The following is a 27,943-nucleotide window of genomic DNA, read 5'->3' on the forward strand; positions in this document are numbered from 1 at the left end:
ATTGCCGCGTCAGTTGCGACTTTCCTAATCGGCTTCCGAACAAGGAATCCAAATCTCGCTTCACATTTCAACGCATTCAGAGACGTCCGCTGACGAGACACAATAATAAGCGGAACTTTCTATTCTATCGTATATATGTTTAGGTTACCATTCCCAGCACATTCGCCAGCGATGCGATAAAGTATGCACAATGGACACTTATATACATACCGTCTAACAAACTCGTGTGCTGGTATCAATATACCAATTTATACCCACCGATAAAATAACGACACCGTTTAGGCTGGCCGCCCCCACACAACAGACCGCATAGCTCGTGTTTGAAGTAACAACCCGGTTTAGGTTTTCTGCTATCCGGTCAATTGAGCTCAGGCCGGTCAGCGCGGCGGGCCCGGGGTCGTGGGCTTAATTGGCTCCGTGTCTCGTTCCGCGGTCTAGGAGACTGACCGACATGCTCCACTTGCAAAGCACATAAAGCTGGCCAGGTGATATCGCCTGCATACATTGCTTGTTGTCGGACAAGGTAGGGTCACTCGGTAGCTACATTCCCGGGTGCCACTTTGTTTTTGAAAGGATCTTGTTTCCGCACTAAATTACCTATTTACGGCTGACTGCCCAGTCGTGCTCCTTATCACTAGTTTGTCGACAAATTAAGACAAACTATCCAGATTAAACCGCATTTTGTTAACAAACATGCGTGTCGGTTTGAACAAAAACGTGGTCAACCTTTTTGTACTCGTTTTACTTCGTATCTGAATATTAAACAATGACCTACAAATTGACCTACATTTACAGCACCTTACTCCGAAACTCACGTATAGTACTGTGGGGTAAGACGGCACACCTTTAGCACGTAATATCCAAATATCCTGATCGTGTTTTAAACATTTAAAAACAGTCTACGAGAGTCGTGAGGATACGGTTTTATAATTTTTTGAATTTTCCTTGTGTACTACCAAAAGAGACGAGAAAATGAAACGAAAAGGTGTCCCATCTTTCCCCACCCTACTATATACACCTTTTCATTCTATTTGATTGTTCCATTTAGTAGTAAACAAAGAAAATTTAAGGATTTATAAAACCGTATTCTTACAACTCCCATAGACCGTTGTTAATTGTTCAAAACACGATCAGGATACTTGGACAATATGTCCTAACGGTATCCCTTCTTCCCCGCCCTATACTATAAATGTTACAGTTCCCGTCCCATGCGTGTTTATAACCGCTACAAACTTGCCGAAACGACAACGCTAAGTTGAGAACTGTATTATACCTGTCGAACGCCTGCCAACTAAAACAAATTTATGGCTGTCCCGTTAACACCTCAACCTTTGCGCTTGTAGCATGGAGCCGTCGAAGGGTCGGAAGTGTTGGTTTTAGCTTTAAATTAATTTACGAGAGCGACGCTGGTTAATGAGTGACACGTCTGCCTATGGCCTGAGTGCTTTCTTTGAAGCATCAGTGGAAATTTATCATGGAACGCACCAGCTTTATCGGCAGTACAAATTTGCCCATACCCGGCCGAGTGGTCGGTCAACATAACTCGGGAGTATTCCTACAGGTTTTACCGACGGGAAGGAACAATAGAACGTCGGAAATCTTTTGCGTTTACAAAACACAATGCTTCGAAAATTTCACCATAAACAAGAATCTTAAATTATACTTGTAAGAATTCTTTATTGTTTCGTAAATCCTACACTATTAAAAAATTACTAAAACAGCTGTCTTTCAATTTCCAGTACCCACATACTAACTAAAAAGTCTGTTCTACAGCTCGCTAGGTGAAAAGTACAGGGGGTATCATAATAAATTCGCGTCCCACCAAAGTATGTAATTTAACTTTCCCTGTAGAGCTATGTTAAAGATGTGTTTCGGTTCCGATACCACGCTGCCACATTTTTTATTGTATCCAATTGAGTGGCGCACATTGTGTGCTCTATATTGGGATTTATTTTTAGGTTTTAGTGCCCGCCAAACACGCCTTAAAAAGGCAGCAAATAGCTGTACGGTGATGTATTCACGAACGCTACGTGAGGCTTTTCGTTCAAGCTTAAGTACAGACTGCACCCTAAGTCATAGGTTGTGTAATGCGATATGTAGGCGGGCACTGAAACAAAGGCCCTTCGACCACGAACCGTATATGCTCCAATGGTTTAGTTGAGGCGTATAAACCGCTTTCAGTCCATTCGTATTCAGTGAAAGTAAAACAAAAAAAAAACAGAAAAAAGGAACGAAAACTGGCCACATTTTTCTCAATTGAAAGGATTGTTAAACCGCTTTCAGTCCATTCGTATTCAGTGAAAGTAAAACTAAAAAGAAATCAGAAAAAAAGGAACGAAAACTGGCCACATTGACCCCAATTGAAAGGAGTGTTTTGGTTGACATCGGGAACCAATATTTGCACACCTTATCGCGGAAACGGGAAACGGGGAGACAAGGCCAACCCCTGTCACTTCCTTGGTATGCTCACAACATGATACAAGTCTAATAACGAAACGAGTGTAAACGTGTTGTAACAAATAACTACCACTCTGGTATATGCTTCCAGTTGGGTTCGACTTTTCACACAATAGGCGACGAAATAACATACATTGTAAAGTACGTGGTCTTTGGCGTCAATCCGAACGGTTTAAGCCCTTATTTATTTACACCTTCGATCCTTAGTTGTGAAGTGAAGCGCTTCGTTGCAGTTGCGCTTGAAACAACATTTCTAATCCCAGGACAGGAACTGAACACCTGTTGTCACCCAGGCCGTTTTTTGATATCTTTACTATTTCTCGTATAGGCCAGAAGCAGCGCACGGAACAGCATCTTTGGCATAACATCTGGACACATTGAAAATTGGCGTCACCGTGCGTCAGCGTCCTTACGTCGTCGACGCAAATTACAGGCGTTACATTATAATGTGTGTACAGTTTTATTGTAATGTGCGAGCGCTCGAATAATAAAAATAGATTAGCGTAATAGCTAGTTTGCGGCCTCGTGAAAAGGTATGTACGTATTGACTTCCAAACGCGTAGGTGTCGCATTGGGAATAAAGGTGATAGCATTTACTTAAAAAAATACCCCCTTTTCTGTGAACCTCAAATTTTCCACTGTCTGACAATCTTCGTATCACACAGGATATTTGCCCTTCAGGTGCTATTTTCTTTTTAACGCTATGCAACGTAATAAATCTTCATAAAGTTAGTTTAGCTGGGTCGGCTAATAAATCTATTCACGCCACTATTGTTCTGTGTGGGGTTAAGTCGTTTTAAATAAACCTCGGTCATTTCGAATGGGTTCATTGAGTAACATAGAAGGTTGAGAACGTTTTTTTCGACGCCAAATCGCTTTGTGGTGGTTGATGTACGGCCTACGTCGACGGTGGGTTTATTCGGGCCTAATCTATCACACAAAGCAAGCACCGATTCGTGATGACTTGGCTTACACAGGACGGTGCTGGAAGCGGCTGAACGCAACTGAATGGCTTCTTTGCTCGGCCCTATCTGCCCACTTCGTCACTGTGGTCCAGGTCAACAGTTCATGATACCACTCTGAAAAAACCCACACGCCATAACACTCGTAAACGATGCGTTATTTCTGCATCCGGTGAAACGGTAAGGCGGAATTCATTACATTCCACTGCTTAAAAAATACCAAACAATGAATGTCATGTTCTATCTGTCTCTCATTCTTTTTACTGATTCAGTTCTCAATTGCAAAACTCGTATATTTATACCAGCAGCGATTAACCAATCATCCACAACTGTTTATGCTTACCAAGAGCTACAACTTTGGACGAGCTGCATGTAAACGTATAATGTGTACCTTACCACCCTCTAAACCTAAACTATGGCCAACGAGAAATGCTAAGCCTCAGCAAATAGATAATCTGTCAACGACGTACCTGTGTGTGTAGTGACGCTCTGACACGTGATAGGTTATTCGAACACTCCGCTCGTCAGTTCATAAATAACCAAGCCGTCGCTTTCGACAATTTTACTGACTCAGGTGCGAAAATTCGTAGAGGACCTTACTTGTCTAAACGCAATACAGATGAAAACAGCCTTTGCCCTCGGATTGCAAAATATCGTATATATAATTATTTGGGGGCTAAGAAATCAGGAAAACAGTCGACCAACAGATTACCCAAATTGTTGCAAAATGTTTCAAAACTTAAATAACTGAAACCAAATTTGATAACAAAGGATTGGGCTAGATATGGGCGGGAGGCAATACTTCTTTGAGCCCGTTAATAATTAACGTCGTTTGTCAAATCGCCTCTTTTCTGCTAAGCCTGTTTGCACACCGAAGGCCCGGCATTATAGACTAACACAAGCCATCAGTGGTCGTCCCGCAATTTCCCACCGCAATATCCGAATTGAGTTTTATTGGTCACTTATTCCAATACCTAGCTACGCACCTTCTTGTCTGTGTCCACGCTATAAACAATACTATTGGCTGACCCTTTGCCTATACAAACTAGGATATTTTAACATTGTAAATAGATAATCCGCAATCTTCGGCTTAATATATGTTTTTAATATTGGCAATATAGGTTCACACAGTTTTTGTTTTACATATAAAAGGTAAACGCCCATGCGTAACCTATTTTGTATAGCCCAACCTCTCATTTTCTAAAACATAAAATGTACTTTTTGGGTTTATATAGATTTATGTATACAGACACGAAATTTTAATTTTGCCTCACCTTGGTACACTTGAGCTAATTACAAATTAAACGCAAAAATACTTTGAGCACCTTGCTATTTTAATTTATCCAAAGTTTGAATACCTGCCTCCGCGCTGACACCCGGCGATTGGAATTTTTAACCGAAACTACTACAAATAAAAGTATTGCTTATAGCCATATACGGACTCTGCTTATAGCGAATTGATTGAATATGTATTGTTTCACTCAAGACGTTTGTAATTGGTATGATATGCTACTTCATTTTTAAATTTAAACTTGCTTTGATTATTAAAATTTTATGAAAACTAAACTTGAATTGTTCTTTAAATGGGGAAACACCAATAAGGCGCCAACCCAAAATTACAGAAAGTTTTCTGTTTAGTAAACACACGATTTAAACATCTCACACAAATATTTATGATACTAAATAGTAACATGGATCAAGCCCAGTTCCTCACTCAATGGAATAAATTTCTTCAGGTTCGTATTTTACATACTATAGCTAAATTACGTTACTAATTCGTCTGTTTTTCGCCGTAGTTTTTTTTAGTATGTTTGCATAACGGAAAATTCGAATAACTTAAAAGAGAACTACTGGGTTGGAGCAATTGCCAATAAGTGTCTTACCCAAGCACAGAAACGCCCATAATAGGAGCAGGATCGGGCCTTGAACTTGTAGCCTCTGGTCTAGACACCAAGCAGATTTTTCACAAGCAGTGAAGCACCACTTCTTTTAACAACTGCTTAATTTTCAGATCGTTGAAGAGTTACGACACTATAGGGTGATGAATGAAACATTGGAAGGAAAGATTGCTGTTTTGCATGGTGAGAAGATTGGACTTGGTGATGCTGCTGACAAATATCAGTCCATGTTAAAAGTAAGTGCATATGTGGTGTACATTGTTAACTGGTCATATAAGGATAAATAAGAGTCACTATTCGAACTGTTCCTTTTTTTTGCAATCTTAATGTATAAAGAGTTTAAGATACCTACCAGTACATATGAAACACTGACCAAATTGAAAATAAGGGTGTAGTGTAACTAAAACAATTTTAGTTAAATAATCCTACATTGTCTCACAGATAAGCCTGTTTAGTCAGGTGCAACAGTTCACAGAAAACTGTGCCCCTTTTTCCATCAATTATAAAAGAATCACTGGTTTCAACAAATGCCCGTCAGATACTAAAGCAAAGAAATGTTTTCTTTCTAGAAAAGTGAAGAGAGATGTTCTGAATTAGAGCAGCAGTTGAAACAACTTGGTGGATTTAACCGTGACTCCAACTTGTTGGAAGAAAACAGTAAACTTAAAGTTGCTCTTTCTGCTGCTGAATCCTCAATTAAAGAGCTGAAGTCAAAAATTGTTGGTTTCAGTGCTATACGGTGAGGTTTAATGTTATGTTGTATTCCAATACGCTTATAATGGGCTACTGTTTACCAATTAAGATTGCCATAGCTTTATAAAGAGTGGGTAACACTGACTTTGTCTGTTGGATTATATAAGCTATCTTCCATTGAGGAAATATGCGGTTTTAAACCACTATCTCGCAACTGTAAATTTTAATTAAACCATACCAGCTCAGAAGTTCATTTTTTGAAATAAATTTTATTACGTTTTATCTATAAGTACGGATCTGGAAAAAAAGCTTGAGAAAACTGAGAAAAAGTTGGTAGTGAGCATGCAGTCTTGCGATTCATTTCTGAATAGAACTACTCAGTTTCAATCCACGGCGCAGAAGTTAGCGCAACAGCTCCAACAGGTTGTAATTTTAGTGTTGCAATTAGATATTAGCATTTTGCAACATGATCAAATTTTAGCTGTATAATATGCAGGTATTTGGTTTCACATGTTTTCCATTAGTTTATAACTCCAAAAAGCAGTCATTTTGCACAATGTAAATATTAGAATATGTCTATTAACAAGTTATAGCAACCATTGTAATTAGTAATTAGTTTTTAAAAACAGGCATGAAATTAAAATGGAATAAGATTTAATTACAGTAACACCAGTTCATTTCGTTGTTCAATTAGGGTCCTTTTTTCTGTTTTTTTAACCTTTTATCAAATAATTCATTCCATATAATTAGACCAGTGCAGTACAGTCAACTTTAGAAAGAAACATTGAAGCGTCCGGTAACATCATTCGAAACTTAATTTTGGTTAAAGAACATCAGAAGTGCATTATTGAAGATCTTAAAAAAGAAAAGAAAAATCTAGTATTTGAGGTCTATATTAGTTTGAGCAATTGTTTGTAAATGTTTCAGTATTTGACAATAACAGGCTTTTTCTGTAAGTAAACGTTTTGTACCATATTATGGTTTATTCGTGCCATAGCACAGTTGGTTAGTGCGCATACCACTAACCCAGAGGTTTTGAGTTTAAAATTTATAAATATACATATAAAACAATAAAAATTACCCACAAAGTTACATACGGGGTAACCTGAGGTGTATGAAACGGAACACCCGTGTCTACACTGTAGTTTTCTAGAAATGTTATGAGAATATTCTGTATATATTAATTATATGATATTTCATACTTATTTTATTCGTAACTTAAGGTGGCAGAGTTAAACAGCAGACTTGCTCTTAAAGAAGAAAGCAATGGAAATCAAAGCAAGAAATATGAACAAATTAATATACAGGTAAAATGTGATATGGGTTCAAGGCTCTTCGCTGCCACCATTGTGGGCGTATGTGTCCTTATAGCAATTGCCCAGTAGTCAACCCAGTAGTCACTAATGGGTTGTCCAAATTATCAGCCACAAATAAAAATGAAAAACATGCCCAAAAAATAATCACCCACAAAGTAACATACTTGGTAATTCGTAAGCCGACACGAGGTGTATGAAACAGAACACCCATGTTTAAAGACTGTCATTCCCGGCCACGCGAGGATAAAGTAAGTAAATTACAATCAAAGATATAGTTAATAAATAGGAGAATAAGCAGTCCAATGTAACGTTGAGTCAGTTCGTTTGTTTTATAATTAGTTTTCCATTCAAGGTCTTAATACAGTATTGATTAAATCAATATAGCTAATGGCCCTAATAAACCATCCAAGTACACTTATCATAATTCATCAAAAAAATTCTATTTATAGTTAGAATCCGCTGTTGGAAAAACGAAAATGTTGCAATTGGAAAATCAAGCCTTGGAAAAAGAGCTTGAAATCTCAAAAACAAGTTTATCTGAATCAGCCATTGCCATGTCCAAAACAAACCAACTGCTAGAGAGAAATGAACAACTTGGCAATAAAACTATTTCTGGTAAGTATAGATCGTAAAATTCATTTTCCAAAGTAAATAAACTAGTTTTAAAGCTAAAGTGTGGTTTTCGTATTGGTTACTCTAAAACCTTATCTATGTTTGACGAGATTTCACAGCCAAAGTACACACATAAGTGACAGTGCAATTCTCTTATGTTTTATAGAGCTGCAACAAAAACTAGAAACCTGTATTTCCGAATTGGACGATTTGCGGGTAAAATCAAATCATACAAAAACGAAAAACGTGGCCGTTCAAGTAAATTTAAACGAAAAGAAAATTTCTGAGAATAGCGACCTCAATACAGATAAGGTAAATAAGATGTTCATTTAAGTTATATATGGTAGGGTGGGGGGAGGACGGGACACCTTTAGCGCATAATATCCAAATATCCTGACAGTGTTTTAAACAATTAACAACGGTCTATGGAAGTCACAGAAAAACGGTTTTATATTTATTTAAATGTTCTTTGTTTACTATCAAATAGGACGAGAAAATAGAATAAAAAGGTGTCCCATTTTCCCCCTGTCTAGAAAATTATATCATTATTTCCACAACGTTTAGTTATAAGATACGGATTTGTTGGCTGGTACATGCTTGACCTGTAAACACAGTTAAGCTGTTTATAACCGTTGTGTACAAAAGGTCATTTAATGATTAGGTTTACAATGTGATTAACCGAAAGTACATTTAACTTAAAAAAGTTTACTTTTTTATTCAAGTCGATTATGTAATATTACTGCGGGAACACAATGTAGAATACATTAGTTAAAACTTTCTACACGAATGTAGAATTTACCGTACGCGAAATCCGCCTTTTGATTGATGTATACCATAAACCGACTGAACGCCAGCGTATAAACGTTTGCTGTTGTTTACTGTTCGTTTTGAGGCTGTTTGCGTGCGCGTGTGTGGGCCGTTGGATTGACTCGCCCTGTAACCTGGTCTTAGGCCTCAGAGAAAAGTCTCGCGCTGCAGGATGATGGAAACGACTTGCCGAACAGCATACCGCAATTGGAACCCGATACGAAAATGACTGCTGGCTTCGACTTACCTGAAAAGCTGCCTGATAACGAAAGATAAATATAACTGTTCAGTTCAAGAAGCATTGTATGGAAACTATCGCAAAAAATATGAGTTTTGCGCCGACATTTTCTGCGGGTATTATAGTACCGTGGGGTAAAATGGGATGCATTTAGCACATTATATCTAAATATCCTAATCGTGATTTAAACAATTAACAACCGTTTATGGAAGTCGTGAGGACACGGTTTTATAGTTGCCTGAATGTTCTTTGTTTACTACAAAATAGAACGAGAAAATAGAATAAAACATGTCCCATCCTCCCCCACCCTACTATATAACACAGGGTTGCTTCACAAAGTTCAGACGCTGGCTAAAAGTTATTTTTAATCATCTCGGTTATGATGGCGTAATATTTGTTACGTGAAGTTTTATTTACACGACAAACATGATTCAACCCACGAGTAGTAGGCGTTCGTCTCGTAAAATCGGCAGTATACCCAACAACGAATAAGAAATATATAGAATGGAACGACCATCGTGCCCCATGTCACGGATTGCAAGGAATTTTTCTTGTGTGCTCAGGAATTGTGTATCACCGGTTATGTTCGTATAGAAATGCTGAAGATATGGCCAAACTCAAAGTATATGGAATAAGACGCCCCTTTTTGGGACTTTCTTGTTACACAATAAGGCGAGTGTAGCATTAGCAGCAGGATCTAAAAAAACGTCTGGAAATGCATGTGGTACAACATGATACGATAAATATGTTACTTTGTAACAACATGCTATTGGAATAGCTTATATTTATGGGAAATCTCGTCACGTTACTGATTGAAAAATGCCCCTGTTGTCTCCGTGCATTGTCAGAGCGTTGGTCGTGCAAAACGTCGCCGCCATAAAGATCATGTGAGTGAAATATACAGCAGCGGAGAGTGTTCCCAGTACAAGAACTGCCATGTTTTCGCCTCCGTTACGGATCTCTAGGAAATCAGGTGAGCTACAGTAGTGTATGTCCACATGCTCGCCGTCTTCGTTTATGCAGTGCCACAAGAAAGCCTTTTTAGTCCCGGCAAAACCGACCGCAAAAGCTAGACCCGCGCAGAACACGAGGTTCAGGAACAAATCGAATATCATAGTTTGTTTTCTTGGTGCAGTGAACAGGAACAGCACATAAGTCAGACAGGTGAGGATCCAGGCAGGCAGCGAGCATAAGGTGAATACCATCACTTCGTCGTTAATACTTGGCATTGTGTTACTCTCCGCCATTACTAAAAAAGTTCATACATTTTTAATGAGTACGTCGTAAGAACGACTAATGTAGTTAGTTTTTCGCACTTTATGCGTAACGGATCGATCGCTTTCTATAGTACAAAGCCCATATTTCCGGATCTTGTTTTTAACAATTACGAACGCTCTTCGTGGCTACGGGTATATAATTCTCTAAACATTCTTTGTTCACTACCAAACTGGACGGGAAAATAGTTTGAAAATTTGTCCCATCCCACCCTAATATTTCCACAGTACAGAAATCTACGTTTTTGCGCAGATAAAAATGTAATTCTAACCTACCGTTTCCGAGATAAATCACACACCAACACCCGCCGCACAAAAGTATTTCCAAAATCTTTAAGACGTTTTCCAACGACTTCAAATATTGCTTTTGAAATTGAAAAGAGCAAATGGTCATTTTTTGAAGATAAATATAGACAAACAGTTGCTAAAGCCACAGATACATTATACCCTGTTGGAATTCAAAAGGATTTATTATAGAATTTGACATTAATGTGTGGGGTAAGATGAGACATTTTTATTATCTTTTCTCGTCCCATTTGGTAAGATTTAAAGATTATTCACAATATTATATAATCGACTCCCATAGACCGTTGCTAACTGTTTAAAACGCGATCCGCATATTTGGATGCTATATATATATATACTAATCGTGCCCTATCTTACGCCACAGTCCTATATCTGCAAAAAAGATGCAGCCTAGATCTGCTGCCAGTTTTGTTACCTTCATTATTTACGCAAAGCTATAGGTAGAAGTATCTAACTTATGCTGCATTGTACCTTTAGCTAACATGCTACTACTGACCACCTGTTGACTTTGCTGCTTGAATCTGCCATAAAAGCGATCAGCTTGTGAACTACCAACGACCAGCAAGCTATTTAAAGCTCTGTTTACCCTCGTCGAATACAATGTGTCTACTCTTAAGCGTGTCTGTATAGTTGACCGACGGAGCTCGTTTTTCGCGTACGTGCTCAGTCTTTGCGCGCAGAAATGCAGGTTTATTGTCGCTAGTCTAAAACCTGGAAACAAACAAACTCAAAGCTAAATTACGATCTTGCGGGCTGGGGCACGACGTGGCGAAATAGCTGATCGTGTTTTACAATGCAAGTACAAGACATCCGGGCTTTAATCCATAACTCAAACACACCGTGGTTATTGTAAAGAAAGCATTGTGATTGACTGGTTTGCTTTGCTATTGTTATGTACCTTTCTTATTGTAACCTAAACACACATACCGCCATTTTGAAATATCGTTAGAGTTGAATGTTTCGTTGAGATATAGTAGGGTGGGGGAAGATAGGACACCTTTTCATTCTATTTTCAGGTCCCATTTGGTTGTAAACAAAGAACATTTAAAGAATTATAAAACTATATCCCTACTACTTTCATAGACCGTTGTTAATTGTTTGAAACACGATCAGGATTTTTGGATATTATGTGCTAAAGGTGTCCTCTCCCACCCTACTATATACAAAACGACTTTTGCAACCTTTTCTGTCCTATCACTTTAATAGAGCAATTTAAATTCCACTGACAAAACGGCGCATATCATTATCGTATTTCTCAGTAATCCCTTACCGTTTTGGTCTGCACGACTACCGTATACTTTTATTTGACATTTTAGGCTCGGTGGGACACAACAATGCAAATTGTTCGCATACGGTAATACGCTATTATAAGTCACACATGCGGTGGCCAATATTTGGAACCTTTACCTTACCCTACTGAGGTAAAGTTCCGGTCACTGTTGGTCTAACACTCAACGTTTAAGTGCTTCTACAATATGATCTATCTAAGCTCTAAGCTTGTGAATGTGTATACGCTCCGCTAGTTTGTGTTATTTTATGCTTACCCTATTATCTTAACTTTTTTGGTCTAATGCTGATCGCCGCTTGGTGTATGTAACATGAACTATGTCCCTTGGCGGCAACTTTACTTGTTTTCTTTTTTCTGGTCTAATAAAACGACTGTATAGTCTCCCTCAACCTAATGTCTATTTGGTTTTCGGTTTGTTACGTCATTAGTTTACCTGCAGGCCCGCGACTGCCTTTGGTTGACGTAAATACGAAGTAGTTTGAAGCCTTTCTCCTTTGGTTATCGTAATTCGGCAGTAGGGGCTTCTTTTTTTCTTGTAAAGTAAACACTAACATGCCAGCTGTGCGTAATGCACATACGTACTGTTTTAGTCATGGTCATTTTATATGTTTTAAACTTAAAGTTTGTAACACCGTTGTAGTAGTTTACTTTTGAGCTTATAGGCCCTAAATGACAATTTACAAATATGTATCTTTTAAATAAAAAATCCGTAATTCATGTATGTCGATCAAAAGTATACTACTAAAAGCATTTTTTGCGCATGTGTAACTTAAATAATCTTATTTCAGCTTTTGAAGGAAAATTGGAAATAAAAATGAGAAAAAAACACAGTAACTTTTCTTACAAAAACAAGCGAATTAAAGGAAAATAAGTATATTTTTCTGGAACTGTACCGGTTGCTATACCTAACGTAACAAAATCTTGTGTAGATGATACAATTAATATCTACAAACCATATAAGTTAATCTCTTGCACTATACTCTATAATATATAGCATTATCCAGTCAGAGTCAAAATACAGAGACAACAACAATCGTCTTTATTGAGTGCTGGTTTGGCAGAAAGGTTTTTGTTATTGACTGAAAGTACTTAAGTGGATTAGGTGCTGGTTTATCCAATCCAATCACGAACCATTGGATAACGTACTTGTAAAGCATTATTGAGATAATGATTCACTAGCCTTAAATTGCAGGTTAAGGTATTGATGGCGCTGGAAGTTGTCAGGAGTAAACAGTTTAATACATTTACACTGTTGTAGTGTCTAGACCGGCCAGCATGGAAGTTTTATAGTGGGCGTATTAAAATAGCTGCAACATGGGTTCAATGAGTATGAAGCGATTACACATACACTTTATTGGTTTGTTTTGCGGTGCCAGGGTGACTTTAAACATCATAAATCAAAGATACCGCAAACTAATATGAGGATCTATCGGGCACGTATAATCATATAAAGTTTAACCAAAAATGAATAACCAAGAAAGCAATAATTTTATCAAATTTGCCCAAAACCAAATTATTCGAAATTTTCCTCTTATCCGCCGAACCAAAACGTTAACGCAAAATGATACCTCTTTATAACATAGTAGTAGGGTGCGGGAAGATGGGACACCTTTTTATTCAATGATCCCGTCTCATTTGGTAGTAAACAAAGCACAATCAAAAAATCACGAAACCGTATCCTCACGACTGCCAGCATACACCGTTAATGGTTTCAAACACGATCAAGATATTAAAAATATATTAATTTAACTTAAAAATCAATGCACAAAAAACCTATGTACCGATGAACTACTACAGATAAGTTTTGTAACTTGATGGGTACAATAATACCTTCAGCTGGGCGAAAAATGAACACCCGTTTATCGAACCGAGACAACCAACCGTGGAAGTAAGCTTGTTTTGGACCATCCGTCAAGCGGATTTTTCTACAATTGCCCATTGCAGTAACGCATTGCCATTTTGTCCCGGCTTTAAAACTAAAGGTAAAAAACGCAAATCGTCATCGGATTTTCATGCGAACATATCCTCGGATAGTGGAACTTACAATCACTATCCCGCCGTTACAGTTCCGTTGCCATTCGCATCCAACTTAGAGCACCTGAATATGTTACCAGAACTGTGGCCGGCTCTACCTCTTTCTAAATCCCAGTCAAGAAAGTCAACGAGTTGTCTTTTAGCTGTAGCTTTATTAATTTCCCCGTCATTCAAACTGCCAGGGCCAGTATTCACAAAGCCAAAACTATCTTCCATTTTTTAGCCACCAACGCGGCGTCTCCGTTTCCGTGCTGGAGTTGACTACCCAGAAAAAATATTTTCTGAAGTTTACTTGGCGTTGGGGTGTAGGATGGGGCAGATATTATAAAATCAAACTGGGTAACCCAAACTTGAGTAATCGGCGATTCAGAAACGAGCATCTGATCCACAGTATATCTGATAAAATATATATTAGCCAAAACTACCAAATTAACAATCAAGAACAACTACTTACCAAGTTCCATTTGATTTACTTATAGCGGCTGACTTCAAAGTGCAGATTTATTGATACAGTTTGTTTAACCTACAGCTTAAATATTGTACAGTGCTGGGGTGGGGAAAGATGGGTCAGTGGGGTGGGGGAAGATGGGTCAGTGGGGTGGGGGAAGATGGGTCAGTGGGGTGGGGGAAGAACGATCTAGGGGAGTCGTGAGGATACGCTTTTATATTTTTTTGCATTTTCTTTGTTAACTACCAAATTGGGCGAGAAAATAGAATAAAAAGGTGTCCCATCTTCCCCCAACCTACTATATATTAAAGTCGTTGTAGAGACGCAATCGTTTTAGACAGAAATCTTGCTTGCATAAGTGCAAAGATCTTTTTCTGTTTGCCTTTTCCGATATGCTTTTCATTAATGCTATAAAAAGGATGTTTTTCGTGTCCAGATAGAAGTACGAATTTGCTTCTACTTGGCTTTCTTACATATACAAGACTGTAAAATAAAACGATAGCAATATTGCAACTTTCTCCAAAACAGTCCATGGAACCGAACTGACGTAACTTCTCCAACGAGCTACTTCCCTTTGAAAGATACTTCCCGGCCACACTTCCGTTGATAAATATCAAACAGCTTTTACTTTCCCAACAAGGCTGTTGCTTGTTGCACCAGCATCCACACACTAGCTTGATTAGAGCTATATATATTGAAATTTATACAAAATACGTTTTTTGTTCAGGGCCACCAATGATCGCACAGTTGGCGACAGGAAACAAGGCGAACGAGAGAGAGTTCATTACAAAAAAAGGATTTGGACAGTGTCTAAAACATGATGGTGAATATTCCTAACGCCGCTACTTTACCAAATGAATGAACAAATGAAAATGGTATTACTTGAAATGTGTGGTAAATTATGGAAAGAAAAAAACGAAAGATTTAAATTTATCACTTTAAAACAGGGGTTCTTTTACTTTTGAAAACTGATATTTAAAATCAGATTTGTGTTGACGCACACATGGAATTATACATGTTATTACTATTTAAATGCATGAAAATATTTGGCAAACCCAAGCAGAAGAACCCCTGTAATAAAATACACGGGCTTACATTATACACATAGGGGGTCACACGGCGATTTAGGAAACACGGTAAAACCAATCTAAAATGCGCTCAAAATAAAAGGAGTTTTGAGAAGTGCCCACTGCTGAGTAAAAGGTCGATGGTTAAAAGTGCTGAAAAAAAATTCTTAAACGTTTCTATGAGACTTTGGGCCGTGGGCAACTAGTTTAAGAAAAAAAAAAACGGAGTGGATTTAGTAATTTTCCAAAATTGCAGAATGTAATTTAAGGAGGGATGCTCTTTTGATGAGGAGCTCAGGAGGAGAAAGAGAAAAAGTGAGATTCCCGAAATCCGAATTGTTTAATGCATGGCTTGAGTATTCCAGATTTAGAAGTGGGTTTGCGGAAAACGCGACGTTGGTTGTTGAATTATGCATGCTGGCCTATAACGTGAACGTGACGGCTGTGGTTGGCGGGTGGACGAGCTGGGGGTTTGTTCGGAGCGCTGTTTCATTTAGGCCGCGCGGTTCGGGTAAAATGTCCTCCCGGTATAGGGATGCGTAGCTTGCACCACGGAGTTGTAGAAAAGACACTTCAAATCGGGTAAAATCGAGAACGAGATTAAATGTAAACGATGCGTAGACGAATAAAACAACGGAGAAAATGTTTAAGTGCCGCGAGAAGTCGACAAGTTACAGAAAAGATTTACCGCGTGTGTGCGCTAAAGATCACTGTTTAGTGGAAATGCTTTGTAGGGGCGACTTACACGACCATGGAGCGTAATTGGATAACCGCCGGTGCTCCATCAGTCGCGACATGCGCAGATGCATTTGCCCGGCGCTGTCGGCACAAATGCAATTCTAATGTGGTTTATTACGTCACAGCGGAGAAAAGGCAGCGGAAGACGAAATTGTAAGGCACCTGGATACTGGGCGATAGGGGGGGAGTCAAAGGGGGCGATTCTAACGCTTCGGGAGCAGAGTCGGACGCCCATAATTGTTGGCTGAAGTATTAACAGCCCAGAAAACAAAAAAATCGCAAAAAAAGTTGAAACTTGGCGAGTTAGGAGAATACGCTGGAACAAGCAGCGGCGAGCGCCTTACGGGCAGAGGAAAACTCCTGTAGGCAAATTAAGCACGATTTTAACGACAGCGAGTAATACAAAATAAGCTCATACTCATAAGTTACGGTCCGGTATGTTTGGTAAAACTAGATCAGAAGAAAACGCTAAGATCGTTGAGGTGGCTGACGTGCCTAGATCGGAGTACTCATACACTATTTCTATAATACAAATGAAAGAGGGCGCTGGCGTATAGGAAATTATAACAGGGACTATGACGACGCCTTGATCACGGAGCACTATGGGTGGGACACCTTCAGCAATTTGGTAGCTACAGGTAGTGGCGGCGTGGGACGGAACGAGGCCTGAAAACTGCTTGTTATTTTATAGTTAAAACTTTATGTAGCACCGTTATACAGCCGCTTCGCGTGTCATGACACAGCGTTTTGAAACCAGAAGGCGCCGATACCGCTTGTCCGAACCGGTCACCGCCAGTTCATGGGAGAAAATATTCCCGGCGACGTCTCGGCCCACAAAGGTCACTTTAGGTCGTTGGGCGGTGACGTGTTCTTGCTTGAATTGGCATCGACCAGGAATGGGCGAAGTGGCGTGGGCTGTTGTGTATTCCGGACGTTGGCGGTTGTTGCACTGTCCGCTGTCACCTTCGCGAATAACAATCATTAACTTTCTTTTATCTTTTTATCAGACGTGGAAATTGGTCCACGCGACAAGCGACATAATCTTGTTTTAAAGGGGTTTTTGCCAACACGCACGGTCATTGTTAAACCAATGTGCAATGGCTTAACCTGGACCTACTGTCTGCCTAGTCGCAGTACAGGTCCTCGTCAGGTAGCATCAACAATGATTAACTTTGCGGACGAGTTGCGACGACAATTTATTAAGTGGTCGGTAGGTTCAGTTTGCTGCACAACGTTTAACCTGTACAGTTACCATTGGCGATTTGATGTTTTATGACAGGTGTGATTTTTTCAAAAGGCACTGTAGTGTTGTTTGCATTACTCAAACATGTTATATATTTAGAATTCGATTATATGTTAGCACACTTCTAAACGTTCGAATTTCTTATAATTTTAAGAGAACGGCCATAGCGACAATGTGCATGAATTTATTAATTTAAAAGCAAATTTATAGAAAAAATATTTGCGTTTACAAAACGACATTTCAATTTAGAATTAAATTGATTTTAAAGTGGAAACTGGGTGCCAGCGCATATAATAACATCCCATTTTTTTAATTAGGGCAACGTGACCCCAAGCAAAATTAGGGCACCGTGACCCCCTTGTTATGGCGCCTAAAGGCATAAGTCGGGCATGGGATTTAAGTGGCGTTGTTGATTGATGATGTCTGCTGCATTCTTAACAAGGCCGACCAGCGCTTTGCGAACAATACACACAACGGCTACAGAAATGTGCGCTAATGGTGATATGGAGTGTTACACCATTGGTTGTTATGCAGCGAGTCAAACCGCGGGCGCTATTTTACGTAGAAGTGCGTATAACACAAAAGTATGCAGTTCATAACACCTAGCTATCCACGTTGAACAACGTGGACGGTGCGTGTGGGGATTTAGTACAGGCTTATTTTTGAGACTTGGCCCTGCGCATAGGACTCGTCATTGGCCAGATAACTTTACAAAACATCAATCGAAATAATCCGAATAATCTGCAGCATTAGAGATTAAATCGACCCGTGTTTAAATTGTATCGCCTTGAACAACGCAAGTACAGTTGGTTCATTGGGCAGCCAAACCGAGCGTTTCATTTTACAGCGTATTTTACTGCTTCGTTACCAATAAAACTATAACGGGCTAACAACCGTAAACAAGCAACTGACTCGTATAACAAAGTTATGTGAAACGCGGATATAAAACGTTGAAATGAAGTACCCTACGGTCGTACACACCTACATATATAAATCGTGGGAGTATGGCAAAGAAAAGCATGCCAGCTTCAATAACAAGTTAAGAAAACTGCAGCTGTTTAAACAGCAGGGTGCTGAAGCAAATGAATCTCTTTAAATTGTATATAGCCTAAGCCATGTAGTCGGGTCATTTAGGTACTTTGTTAGCAGGCGGTTTAGTAAGAAGGAATTTGGATTAATGAGCTCAACTGGTTTTCACACTCAAGTTTTAACCACTATAGCATGGGAATTGAAGCTTTTTTTAAAATAATGATTTTATAAAGACTACTATTTTCAATACTTAATACAGCTAAATCATACCATAGTGTTGAATACATAAAATGGGCATTTAGTATTTACTATTTTATGTTACAAAATGGTGTAGGCAAACCTGCAATAACCTGTATAACAACTTATTACTCATATATAATGATATTCATATAATAATACATAAGGCCTAGAAAGGCCAATCGGGCTGGTGAGTTCTAGGAAATAAAATTGGCCATGTCCAAGAAATCAGTTCCCTACTAAACCATTGAATGCACTAACATTATACCATTTTTAATATTTTTACGCATAACTTTTTTTTATTAGAAGTTTAACTTAGAAATAATTAAACATGAATGGCTCGTTGTAGCGACCATACTTGTACCATGTTTATAACTATAAGAGTGTTTGAACAATCACTTTTTTGTCACTACATTCTTTCTTTTCGTTTAAAATACTTCTAAATCTTCGCTACCGTTTTTGGAAAGACAGACAAAATCAATAAAAAATAAGTTATGTTTAAAAATTGAAAATTCTACCTCTCTTGGCCATCTTCTTGTTCAGTCTGTCTCTGTATGTTAGCTGTCGTCTCCTTAGCATGAGACGTAAATCCATGTGTCCGGAGGACAGAATAAACATCCTCGGACTCTGCGATTGCCTCCAGGAACGGGAGAAGATCCAGGAGCTCGGTGTCAGTTGGATCATCAAACCAAGATATTACGGGGACCTGGGGGAAACAGGGGGGTTTTGTGAATATATAGTAGGGTGGGGGAAGAAGGACACCTTTCGCACATAATATATAAATATCCTCATCATGTTTTAAAGTTAAACAATTAACAACAGTCTATTGGGAGTCATGAAAAGATACGATTTTTTTAATTCCATCTTTAATTCTTTAAATGTTCTTTGTTTACTATCGAATAGGACAAGAAAATAGAATAAAAAGGTTTCCCATCTTCCCTATACTATATATGTAAATGAGATAGCTGTCACATTGATGGTATAAATATATAGCATAAATACAATACCATCCATACATTTTGGTGTAAAGTTGTTATTTAAAAAAGACTTTATTTATGATAAGAAGTTACATTGTGGACTGATAGTTGTATTTCAATTATGTGATTATACTGGTAAGGTATTGGTATATTTTGTGTGCTGCTTTTACTAATACATTACTATACATATATACATCCTACATGAAAAAGTTTTTCAATCCAGAAAATAGAAAAGTAGACCAAGATTTACCATAGGTGCGGGCATAATACAAAGATAAGATCAAAATAAAAACACTGTACAGCTTGCACAGTAGCAATAAAAATGACAAATAAGTAATTTATGTGGGTTATCTCACTTAACCTCCCTTAGAATGGGGGTGACTCTATTACATGGTGACATTGTATTTATTATTACAATATTAGAGTTCATTATTGAAAAGCTGTATGAAAAGTGTATTATGCACCAAAAACAGCACTGCTATTCAAAAAAGCTTACATTTTAAAATATCGACTAATAATATCATGTTATTCGGTTCTCAAAAAAATGGGCCTAATCTAGCTTTAACCCCAGGACCCAGGTCCTCAACCAGGACCTCACCCACATAGAATAGAATTTTAATAGAAACTTTGGCCTAATGCATAGCCGCATAGGTATAGTTCAAAAAGACAACGGTTTTTAAACTTTATCTGTGCCCCTTGGACACAACATATCAAAACTAACACAGGCTTTCAAATAAATACAATTTGATACGAAAAAACCTACTACACAGTAAACACTGAAAAAGTCCATGTTACATACCCTTTAAGCTCTAGTATAAAAAAACACCTTACTAAGCCAATTATATGCCTAAACAGGGTTAAGACATCCACTGAGCGACCAGGTTTAGAGATCAAGGCTTAAAAAATCAATATAACATCAGGTAGGTAACACTTATCGACTTACAGCGTTGTCTGGATGAAATATGTACGAAGCTGGAGAATTGTCGATGATAATGACCTTGTTCAAGTCACGGCCGATGAGACTCAAATCTTTGACGTAATTTCCACGGTGGAAGACACAAGACTCTCGGAAGAGACGGGAAGAGAAGACCCCGGATTTATCAAGGAGATCCGACACTGGGTCTGCGTACTGTTGGAAATTGTTGTTAAATGTAATTTGGTGTAGTTTTGTTAAACAATATGTGTTAGGGTTTGGTGTTTGGGGTGGCAACAAGGCATACTAATATAAAAAATAAATATGGGTGGCATCAGTTCTAATTTAGTATGTTTTTATTTTATAAAATACTTATTAAATTCACAAAAAAAAAATTAAAATTAAAAACTAATTAAATTTACCTAAAAAATAGGTTTAAAATACTACTTTTTATTTTCTGAAAATGATTAAATTTACCGTTAAATAGCTATAAAATAAAATTTGTGGCAGGGTTATAAATATGACACAGGTTAAATGACCATTCATAATAGGCAGATTAACTCAAGTAATCTACACAACAGTGTGTTGTCTCTTGGATGTTATTTTAGAAAAACAATAAAATCCCAGCTGTTCTAAGAAAACCAAAAGCTTATTATTCAGCGAAAAAACCTACACCACATCCGATATTGAAAATAGAAACGTGATAAGTTTTTGGGCACTCACTGCCAAATATTATCCGTTTTACATTAAATATTTATCGAGATTTGAATAAAACATAGAGAAGACAGTAAGCAAAAAGTGTTAAAGCAACATTTATTCCAACGCAGGAATTTATAATTACCTTGGCCAGACTTGCAGTGAATAAAACGCATTCAAACATTTCTCCCATTCGTTTTAGGTATTCGTCTACATGGGGACGCTTCAAAACATAAACCTGGGAGAGATAATAGGATTTTAAATCTGCTGTCATGTCTTTTAATGTAACTGTGGCCCACCCACAAGGATTGATAATCTTATGTATTTAGGGTGAATACTTTTTTAGCACGCATTCCTAGAATTTTAAAAATAAAATAAAAATAACAAAAAAATTGAAAACAAAAAATAATATTAATTCGAAATTTATGAATAAAAATGATAAAACTAAGAAAAAAGTTGGTAAAAAACTGAAACTGTTTTGTTGTAAGCAGTCACATAGGCAGCAGTAGCAGATTAAAGATTAACCCAAACTGTTAGACCTAACTAACTGAAAATAAATAATAACCCAGTGTGAAAACAGCAGTGCAAGTGACTGTACATACGGGAGAATACCACAGGCGTCAAGAGGTAAATATATTGGGATAATATGCTACATCGTAAACTGCGAAGTTTAATACTTTTAGATATATATGAACACAATGCTAGGAGGTCCAAATCAACAAGCCTTGTCATTTTAGTAAAACTCACTCCTCAGATATACGGAATGGTATTAACTGGTTTTCGTTGATAAAATTATGGAATATTTATATTTTTTTATTTCTTTTTTTTACAAAAACAGGCTCACTTAAATTTAAAAAAAAAACTGTGGTAACAAATAAAATTATGTATGGCCTGTGAAGCACATTACATTTGACTAGAAAAAGGACCAAAACAACCCAAACTATTTTTTTTACTTTTTTTGTTAAATGAAGCCCTAAAACTTGCACACAGAAATCAAAAGAATAAACAATGTTCAGGATAGTGGGATCACTTTTGCAAGCAAGTGGTTGAAGTGATTCACCCATCAATACCTTCCTGCATTCTTCCTGGTAACCAGAAGTTTAACATTCACAACCAGGGACTCATCATGCTTATAGGAACACATCAGTTCAACTATGTAGATATTAATCGGCTTAAACACCAGAGCTACACTTGAGCCCAGCTATGAGCTGGATTTTAAAACCTTTTATTGCGCGGTTTTCGCGGAAAAAAACAGTATGCATAAATTTATGAGCTTGGTACATTATGTAACTAATACTAGGTTGCAATGCTCCAAGAGTGAAAAGAATTTTTCTTACCAATAAATCAGGTAATCTGTATTATTCAGATAAAGTCATGCGCACATAATAAGAAACTAAAACAATAACGCATTAATCTGTGTCATAATATTGGTAAATGATTGTGGCCAGGTCAAAAACGCTTCAAGCTGTCTCACTACACAATTCATTATAGCATTAGCTTGAATATTTCACCATTAATGACTCAAAGCATGATACCCGATTTAAGACAAGGAAGGTAATATGTAGCAACGCATGTTTATGTGAAACATGCTGTTGTAATGTAACTGCTTTGTAATGTTAACTAAACATAAAGAACCTTAAACTGCAAAACTAAAGTCCTAATTATATTGTACAAGAACTAACACTTTCACAAACTATTATGTATAGCCTATATATATATAATATATATATATATATATATATAAAATAAAACTTTTTTGCCTTCAGTTCAGTATTATATAGTTTTCTCATGAGCTATATTCCCTATTTTTACATTCTTGACATTTTTTCAAAGCTGATAAATATAGACACTTTAAAAAATGTGGATAATGCAATAAAATATGGAATATAGCCCAAAAGGAAACTGAAAACTATATAATAACTAAAGCAATTTTAAGTTTTAACCCAGACAAAGTTAAACACACTACATTTCTCAGGAATATGAATAAAATTACTGTGGTCTGCAACTGTCTACAATGACCGCAAGGAGCATTTTATGAAAACAATTAACTTCGGCCTATAATTCTATTAATAGTAACCCACTGCGAAATCGTGTTTTAATATTCCTTAACATAAATACCCCAAAGGTTTGACAAAATAGGCATTAGAATATCATTATTAATCTATAGAGGGCTACCAATCGAAATCCACATCAGTTGACGAGACAGAAAAATTGTGCCAATTGTAGTACTTTACCAGACATTGAACAACTCTTGCGTTAAACATAACCGAAAACCGATGTAATTTGTTGTTTTCCCTCTTTAATAAATGAGCGCCATATTACATATTGGGGGTAAATCTGACAAGCATCTTTGTTAAAAGAGTAAAGTATACAAAAAAGTTTAAGAACCACCGATCTAACACATGAATTACCTGATGTACAGTTCCATCTATTTCAACAGGAACAATGAAATCTGCATTGTTGATTGGCTGTAAATGAGGATTTATTAAAGTTAGGTATGCTGCATAGAATGCTGCAGGGAGAGAATGTTCCTAACTACTGCAGCAAATTAGCTGAGCAAGATTAAATATTTCCTTTGGAAGTTTTCAGTAAAGTTTCAAGTTACCTTTCTAAAAGGGTAGGGGAAAATGGGACACAATTTCATTCTATTTGTTGTCCCATTTGGTCATAAACATAGAACATTCAAAGAATTATAAAATCGTTATCCTCACAACTTCCATAGACCATTGTTATTTGTTTAAAATTCGAACAGGATATTTGTATATTATGTGCTAAAGATATCCCATCTCTCCCAACCTACTATAATGTCAATAACCTTGTAAGGTTTACCGATCTTATTAGAACAGAACCAGCTACTTACATCAATACTTTACTGTAGTGCCTTGGTGAATATACAAAATGTGGATTTGCAATACACTGGTTAAGAGTTAAGACATCTATTTCAACACAGAACTTAGCCCACTGTATAAGTCACCCACCTTAAAAGAACTATGTACAAGAGTTTCATCCAGGTCTATAACCGCACACTTTTTATTATTGTGCTTCTCTGTCCGTGGTGGCAATAAGCAGTGTTGGTTGCCATTTGTTCTACACTATATAAATAAAACATACATCGATAAAATCAGGTGTTTGCTGTCTGCTAGGTTATTACTGTACATTGAGGATTGGATAAGAAATCGCCCATACCTGATTTAAATTAAAAATATGGTGGTAGTTTATAAAGTAGCAAACAGAACACAATGCCATCTTATAACAGTTTAAATTAAAGCCTACGCCATACATAATAACTTTTAAAATTGCTTTGTATAGTATAACCAATTGGCCTTTGATGTTGGCGGAAATGAATTAATTAGATCAATTACCAATTCTGGTGTCTTTGTCTCCAGGGCAGGAGAAGGTGGGGGGGTGTGGTCGGTTTTCCCATTTTGGGAGGAGGTCCAGTTGTCTTGTGGGGCAGAATGATTGAACGGTGTTTTCCTTTTCGGCCTGCCTAAGCAGCACAGCAAGGACCTCAGAGTACCCCGTTGTGAGTCTGACTTCTGCTTCCGTTTGACTGAACCTTTATGTGATCTGTTATCTGGTAAAACAAGACAGTTGTCACTGTTGTTGTTTCAAAAAGAAGCAAAATATAACCACCATAGCCTAATTCAGGAACCTTATGTTATGGCATATTAATTACACACTAAATCAATGCTATATAAATGTGTCATTAGGCCAAACCCTTTTTCAAAAAGACAAAGCAAGGGAAGATATAAATGCGGTTTAGTACGGGAATTAAATATACAATTCCACTGTGGTAATGAGATTTGAGCCAAACATGCAGGCTTTCAATGAGATGTTCGTACTTTACATCAATAGTAAACTAATACGGCACTTAAAAAAATTTCAAACTGGTAATTTTGTGGCTTTCTTTGTTTACATTTTATTATACTAAGCCCATTGCCCATAGTGTGCAAATATCATAAAAACAGATTTTTGTCATAAAGGTGACAAATATGTAGCACAAAACATGATCAGACAGTGAGTCATTCCGCACAACAAAAGGACACGGTCAGATGAAGTTGTTTATCCTACCAATGCCAAGCATAATATATTCTGTTACTTGCGTGTATTTGCTCTCTTTTGTGTTCTACTTTGTGGTTGCTAGGTTTAGCCAATGACAGAATCACTATTATCTCCTACATACCATATCGGTAATAAATCATACCAACAAAACAATCTTCAATATCACATGATTTTTAAACTATAAATTAGAAATATATATACATCCTAGGATTATAGGGACAAATTCAAAAAAAAAATTCTCGTCTACAGTGAGTTTACATATAAATTCAGCTTGCATTTAACAAAATTTTAAAAAATATAAATATATCCTAGCTAGGATTATAGGGACAAATTAAAAATACTTTTTAACGTTAATAGGTATTTTACATATAAATTCAACTTGCATCCAACAAATGTTCAAAACAAGACACATTCACTCTGTATCAACATTAGCCAGTCCATTAATGACCTCATTCTACCCTGACACAGCAGCATGCCATTATATTACGTAGCACAACCATATGATACAAATACATATTGTGGTATAGTAGCGCCAATAGTATAATCAGTTTATGTTTATAAAGAAACAATGTACAGTCAGTACAACAGAGATAGGTGGTACAGCATGTAGCCTTAATTAAAATGCACAATGCCACCCTATATTAGAATTTATAATTTAAATGAAAGGATACTGTGTATATTCATAGTTTTTGCAAATAAACAAAAATAAAGATGAATAATTTTTCTTTTTAAATTAACTTTATTTGTATTAGTTTTAATTAAGCAGTATGGAAGCTTGATACACCACTAATGTACCATTATATTCTTTAAGAGTGGCCAAGCCAAGCACATACCAGCAACCAGTCAGTACTGTAGTGATATACAAGGTTCTCCTGTTTTGCCTCAGGCGACAAGGACAAGTACCGCAAGAAAAACTTCAAATTCAACAAATTGCTCAATTGCAAATCATGGTATCTTATGATCATGGAATAATACATGTTTACCCACTATGCGGTAAAAGGTAAAAACAAACTCATTTAAACAGATTCAGACTGTCAGAGTAGTTACTAGTTTCTGTACATATTTTTTTTTACTTATTCAATTTTAATTTAAAAAGTATGCCTGTCATATAACACTGTACAATTGCTAGTATATATATCTAATTTTATCAGAAACACAGACAGTCTACACAACAGAAATCTGTTTTTAAATGAAACCATGTAAATACCATTCAATCTTTAAACACGTTTTCAACTTTTGGACTAAGATTTACATGTAATCATTAATCAATATGCTGTAACGGTATGCCAAACCACGCATAACATATTCACATGAAGCAAATTAGGCAGAATAACATAATAGATAAAACACCTAAAAAAGCCACTTTTAACAAGAATTTAACAATAAACATAGGCTATCATATGCAGAACTGATCAGAATAATTAACAGGAATAAAGTAATAAAATAAAAACACTGTTGGGCCAGTGTAACATGAAATTTGTATTACAATAACCAAAACAAGTGACGCCTAAATTTAGGTAAAACAACTTGTGTCAAAACCTTGCTTCTTTATTTGGTAAACCACTAAAAACATAGAAAACATTTATGTAAAGTATACATCAAAGACTGTACTGGATTGGACCCACATATGGCTTTATATAATCACTGATAAGTATGAGCAGTAATATCAACAAACAACATAATACCTCGGGTGGGTGGGGTATAACCATTGTTCATCTGTTCTCCATCTCGAGCGACTTGTGTGATAATTGAAGATGCCACGTCCATCGCACGGGACGGTCGGCTCTTTGGCAAAAACTTTTGGACTTGTTGGGTTTTTACAGCAATTGGATTTGTTAAATTCCGTAGCACACTAGCAAACATTAACAAGTCACTTATGTGTGACAATTGTTAAAACTGCCGGTTTATTCCTTAGAGATGCGGGGTGACAGCTGCTATAGTTCCAGTTATAGTTGGTCTCGGTCCACTGTTGTCCAAAACACTTGCCGTTGCTTTGCTGTTGTTAGCAAAATTACAAGTTTGCTTGGGGTTGTGCAAAGTACCAGAGCAGTACCTACAACTACTGATGACCTGGACACGATTTAGTCTCTGTTGGTTACCAGCATTCTGCAAAACTTCATAGCGAGACACGAATTATATATGGGCGAAAATATAGGCAAGGCATATCACGAATGCGCGATCGCTCGTTATACATTAATTTATAAATAGAACGAAGCAACACGGGTATAGTTACTATAGTGTTTACGCTGAAAGCACCGGTGCTATGTAATAACTTTAGATACTTTACTCTAATATTAAATCACCATGAAGTGCCACTAAAATTGAAATGGTTAAATGTAAAGAACCTCTTCAAAGTTTAACATTGTTTTACACTGTGAGAACGTGTTGACATCGCTATTTTTGAACGCTCTCCTGTTCAAAACACTCTTGTTTATATTTCTACGACTCATAACAACTGGACACACACATAATATAAATAGAGTACCAAGCAACATTGCTGCAACGGTAACACTCCGTTTAATTATTGCCAAACTGAACTGTTTACTCTGCGTACCAACTCTCTGACATTTCGGCAACATGGCGTTTTGACTGGACATCTACAGAGCAAATGCGCAGACAGTTATCGTTGAGCAGCTCCTACAGTT

At 37.1% G+C, this 27,943-nt stretch overlaps 3 protein-coding genes across 6 annotated transcripts; 1 reads left to right on the forward strand and 2 right to left on the reverse strand.

The window, feature by feature from the left end:
* The first annotated feature begins 4,906 nt into the window (after window positions 1-4,906).
* On the forward strand, window positions 4,907-16,538 carry LOC149731502 (uncharacterized). Of its 3 annotated transcripts, none has more exons than XM_089884821.1 (9): window positions 4,907-5,155; window positions 5,431-5,553; window positions 5,887-6,056; window positions 6,301-6,433; window positions 6,761-6,898; window positions 7,234-7,317; window positions 7,776-7,941; window positions 8,105-8,250; window positions 11,041-14,426. In XM_089884821.1, the coding sequence occupies exons 1-9, from the start codon at window positions 5,093-5,095 to the stop codon at window positions 11,056-11,058; spliced, it is 1,041 nt and encodes a 346-aa protein (XP_089740947.1). In that variant the 5' UTR covers window positions 4,907-5,092; the 3' UTR covers window positions 11,059-14,426. The 3 variants fall into 3 exon arrangements, with proteins under 3 accessions (XP_089740947.1, XP_089740948.1, XP_089740946.1); XM_089884822.1 differs by lacking the exon at window positions 11,041-14,426 and adding an exon at window positions 15,061-16,538 and having other exon boundaries at window positions 4,911-5,155; XM_089884820.1 differs by lacking the exon at window positions 11,041-14,426 and adding an exon at window positions 8,890-9,428 and having other exon boundaries at window positions 4,913-5,155.
* Window positions 9,377-10,720, reverse strand: LOC149731503 (uncharacterized). The gene is made up of 2 exons (XM_089884827.1): window positions 10,534-10,720; window positions 9,377-10,232 (listed from the first exon to the last, which is right to left on the reverse strand). Exons 1-2 carry the CDS (start codon window positions 10,649-10,651, stop codon window positions 9,784-9,786), a joined length of 567 nt encoding a protein of 188 aa, XP_089740953.1. The 5' UTR covers window positions 10,652-10,720; the 3' UTR covers window positions 9,377-9,783.
* Window positions 15,009-27,873, reverse strand: LOC149731504 (carboxy-terminal domain RNA polymerase II polypeptide A small phosphatase 1-like). 2 transcript variants are annotated; one of them, XM_089884825.1, is made up of 8 exons: window positions 26,984-27,867; window positions 24,596-24,810; window positions 24,212-24,325; window positions 23,645-23,701; window positions 21,379-21,471; window positions 20,568-20,753; window positions 19,166-19,353; window positions 15,009-17,101 (listed from the first exon to the last, which is right to left on the reverse strand). In XM_089884825.1, exons 1-8 carry the CDS (start codon window positions 27,159-27,161, stop codon window positions 17,098-17,100), a joined length of 1,035 nt encoding a protein of 344 aa, XP_089740951.1. In that variant the 5' UTR covers window positions 27,162-27,867; the 3' UTR covers window positions 15,009-17,097. The 2 variants fall into 2 exon arrangements, with proteins under 2 accessions (XP_089740951.1, XP_089740952.1); XM_089884826.1 differs by lacking the exon at window positions 15,009-17,101 and having other exon boundaries at window positions 19,162-19,353; window positions 26,984-27,873.
* Between the last annotated feature and the right edge of the window lie 70 nt (window positions 27,874-27,943).

The sequence above is a fragment of the Ciona robusta genome, chromosome 9 (genome assembly GCF_009617815.1).
Source record: "Ciona robusta chromosome 9, ASM961781v2".
Classification (NCBI taxonomy): Eukaryota; Metazoa; Chordata; class Ascidiacea; order Phlebobranchia; family Cionidae; genus Ciona; species Ciona robusta.

Bases quoted from the DNA above. Each gene is read 5' to 3' on its own strand.
- LOC149731502 (XM_089884820.1), top strand. From the start codon at position 5,093: ATGATACTAAATAGTAACATGGATCAAGCCCAGTTCCTCACTCAATGG. The intron at 6,057-6,300 runs GTGAGGTTTAAT...TTTATCTATAAG, and splicing joins GTTGGTTTCAGTGCTATACG to TACGGATCTGGAAAAAAAGC. The intron at 7,942-8,104 runs GTAAGTATAGAT...TATGTTTTATAG, and splicing joins TGGCAATAAAACTATTTCTG to AGCTGCAACAAAAACTAGAA.
- LOC149731503 (XM_089884827.1), bottom strand. From the start codon at position 10,651: ATGACCATTTGCTCTTTTCAATTTCAAAAGCAATATTTGAAGTCGTTG. The intron at 10,233-10,533 runs GTAGGTTAGAAT...GAACTTTTTTAG, and splicing joins TGTGATTTATCTCGGAAACG to TAATGGCGGAGAGTAACACA.
- LOC149731504 (XM_089884825.1), bottom strand. From the start codon at position 27,161: ATGTTTGCTAGTGTGCTACGGAATTTAACAAATCCAATTGCTGTAAAA. The intron at 24,326-24,595 runs GTAATTGATCTA...TTATTTATATAG, and splicing joins AGACAAAGACACCAGAATTG to TGTAGAACAAATGGCAACCA. The intron at 23,702-24,211 runs GTGGGTGACTTA...CCTCATTTACAG, and splicing joins TTGTACATAGTTCTTTTAAG to CCAATCAACAATGCAGATTT.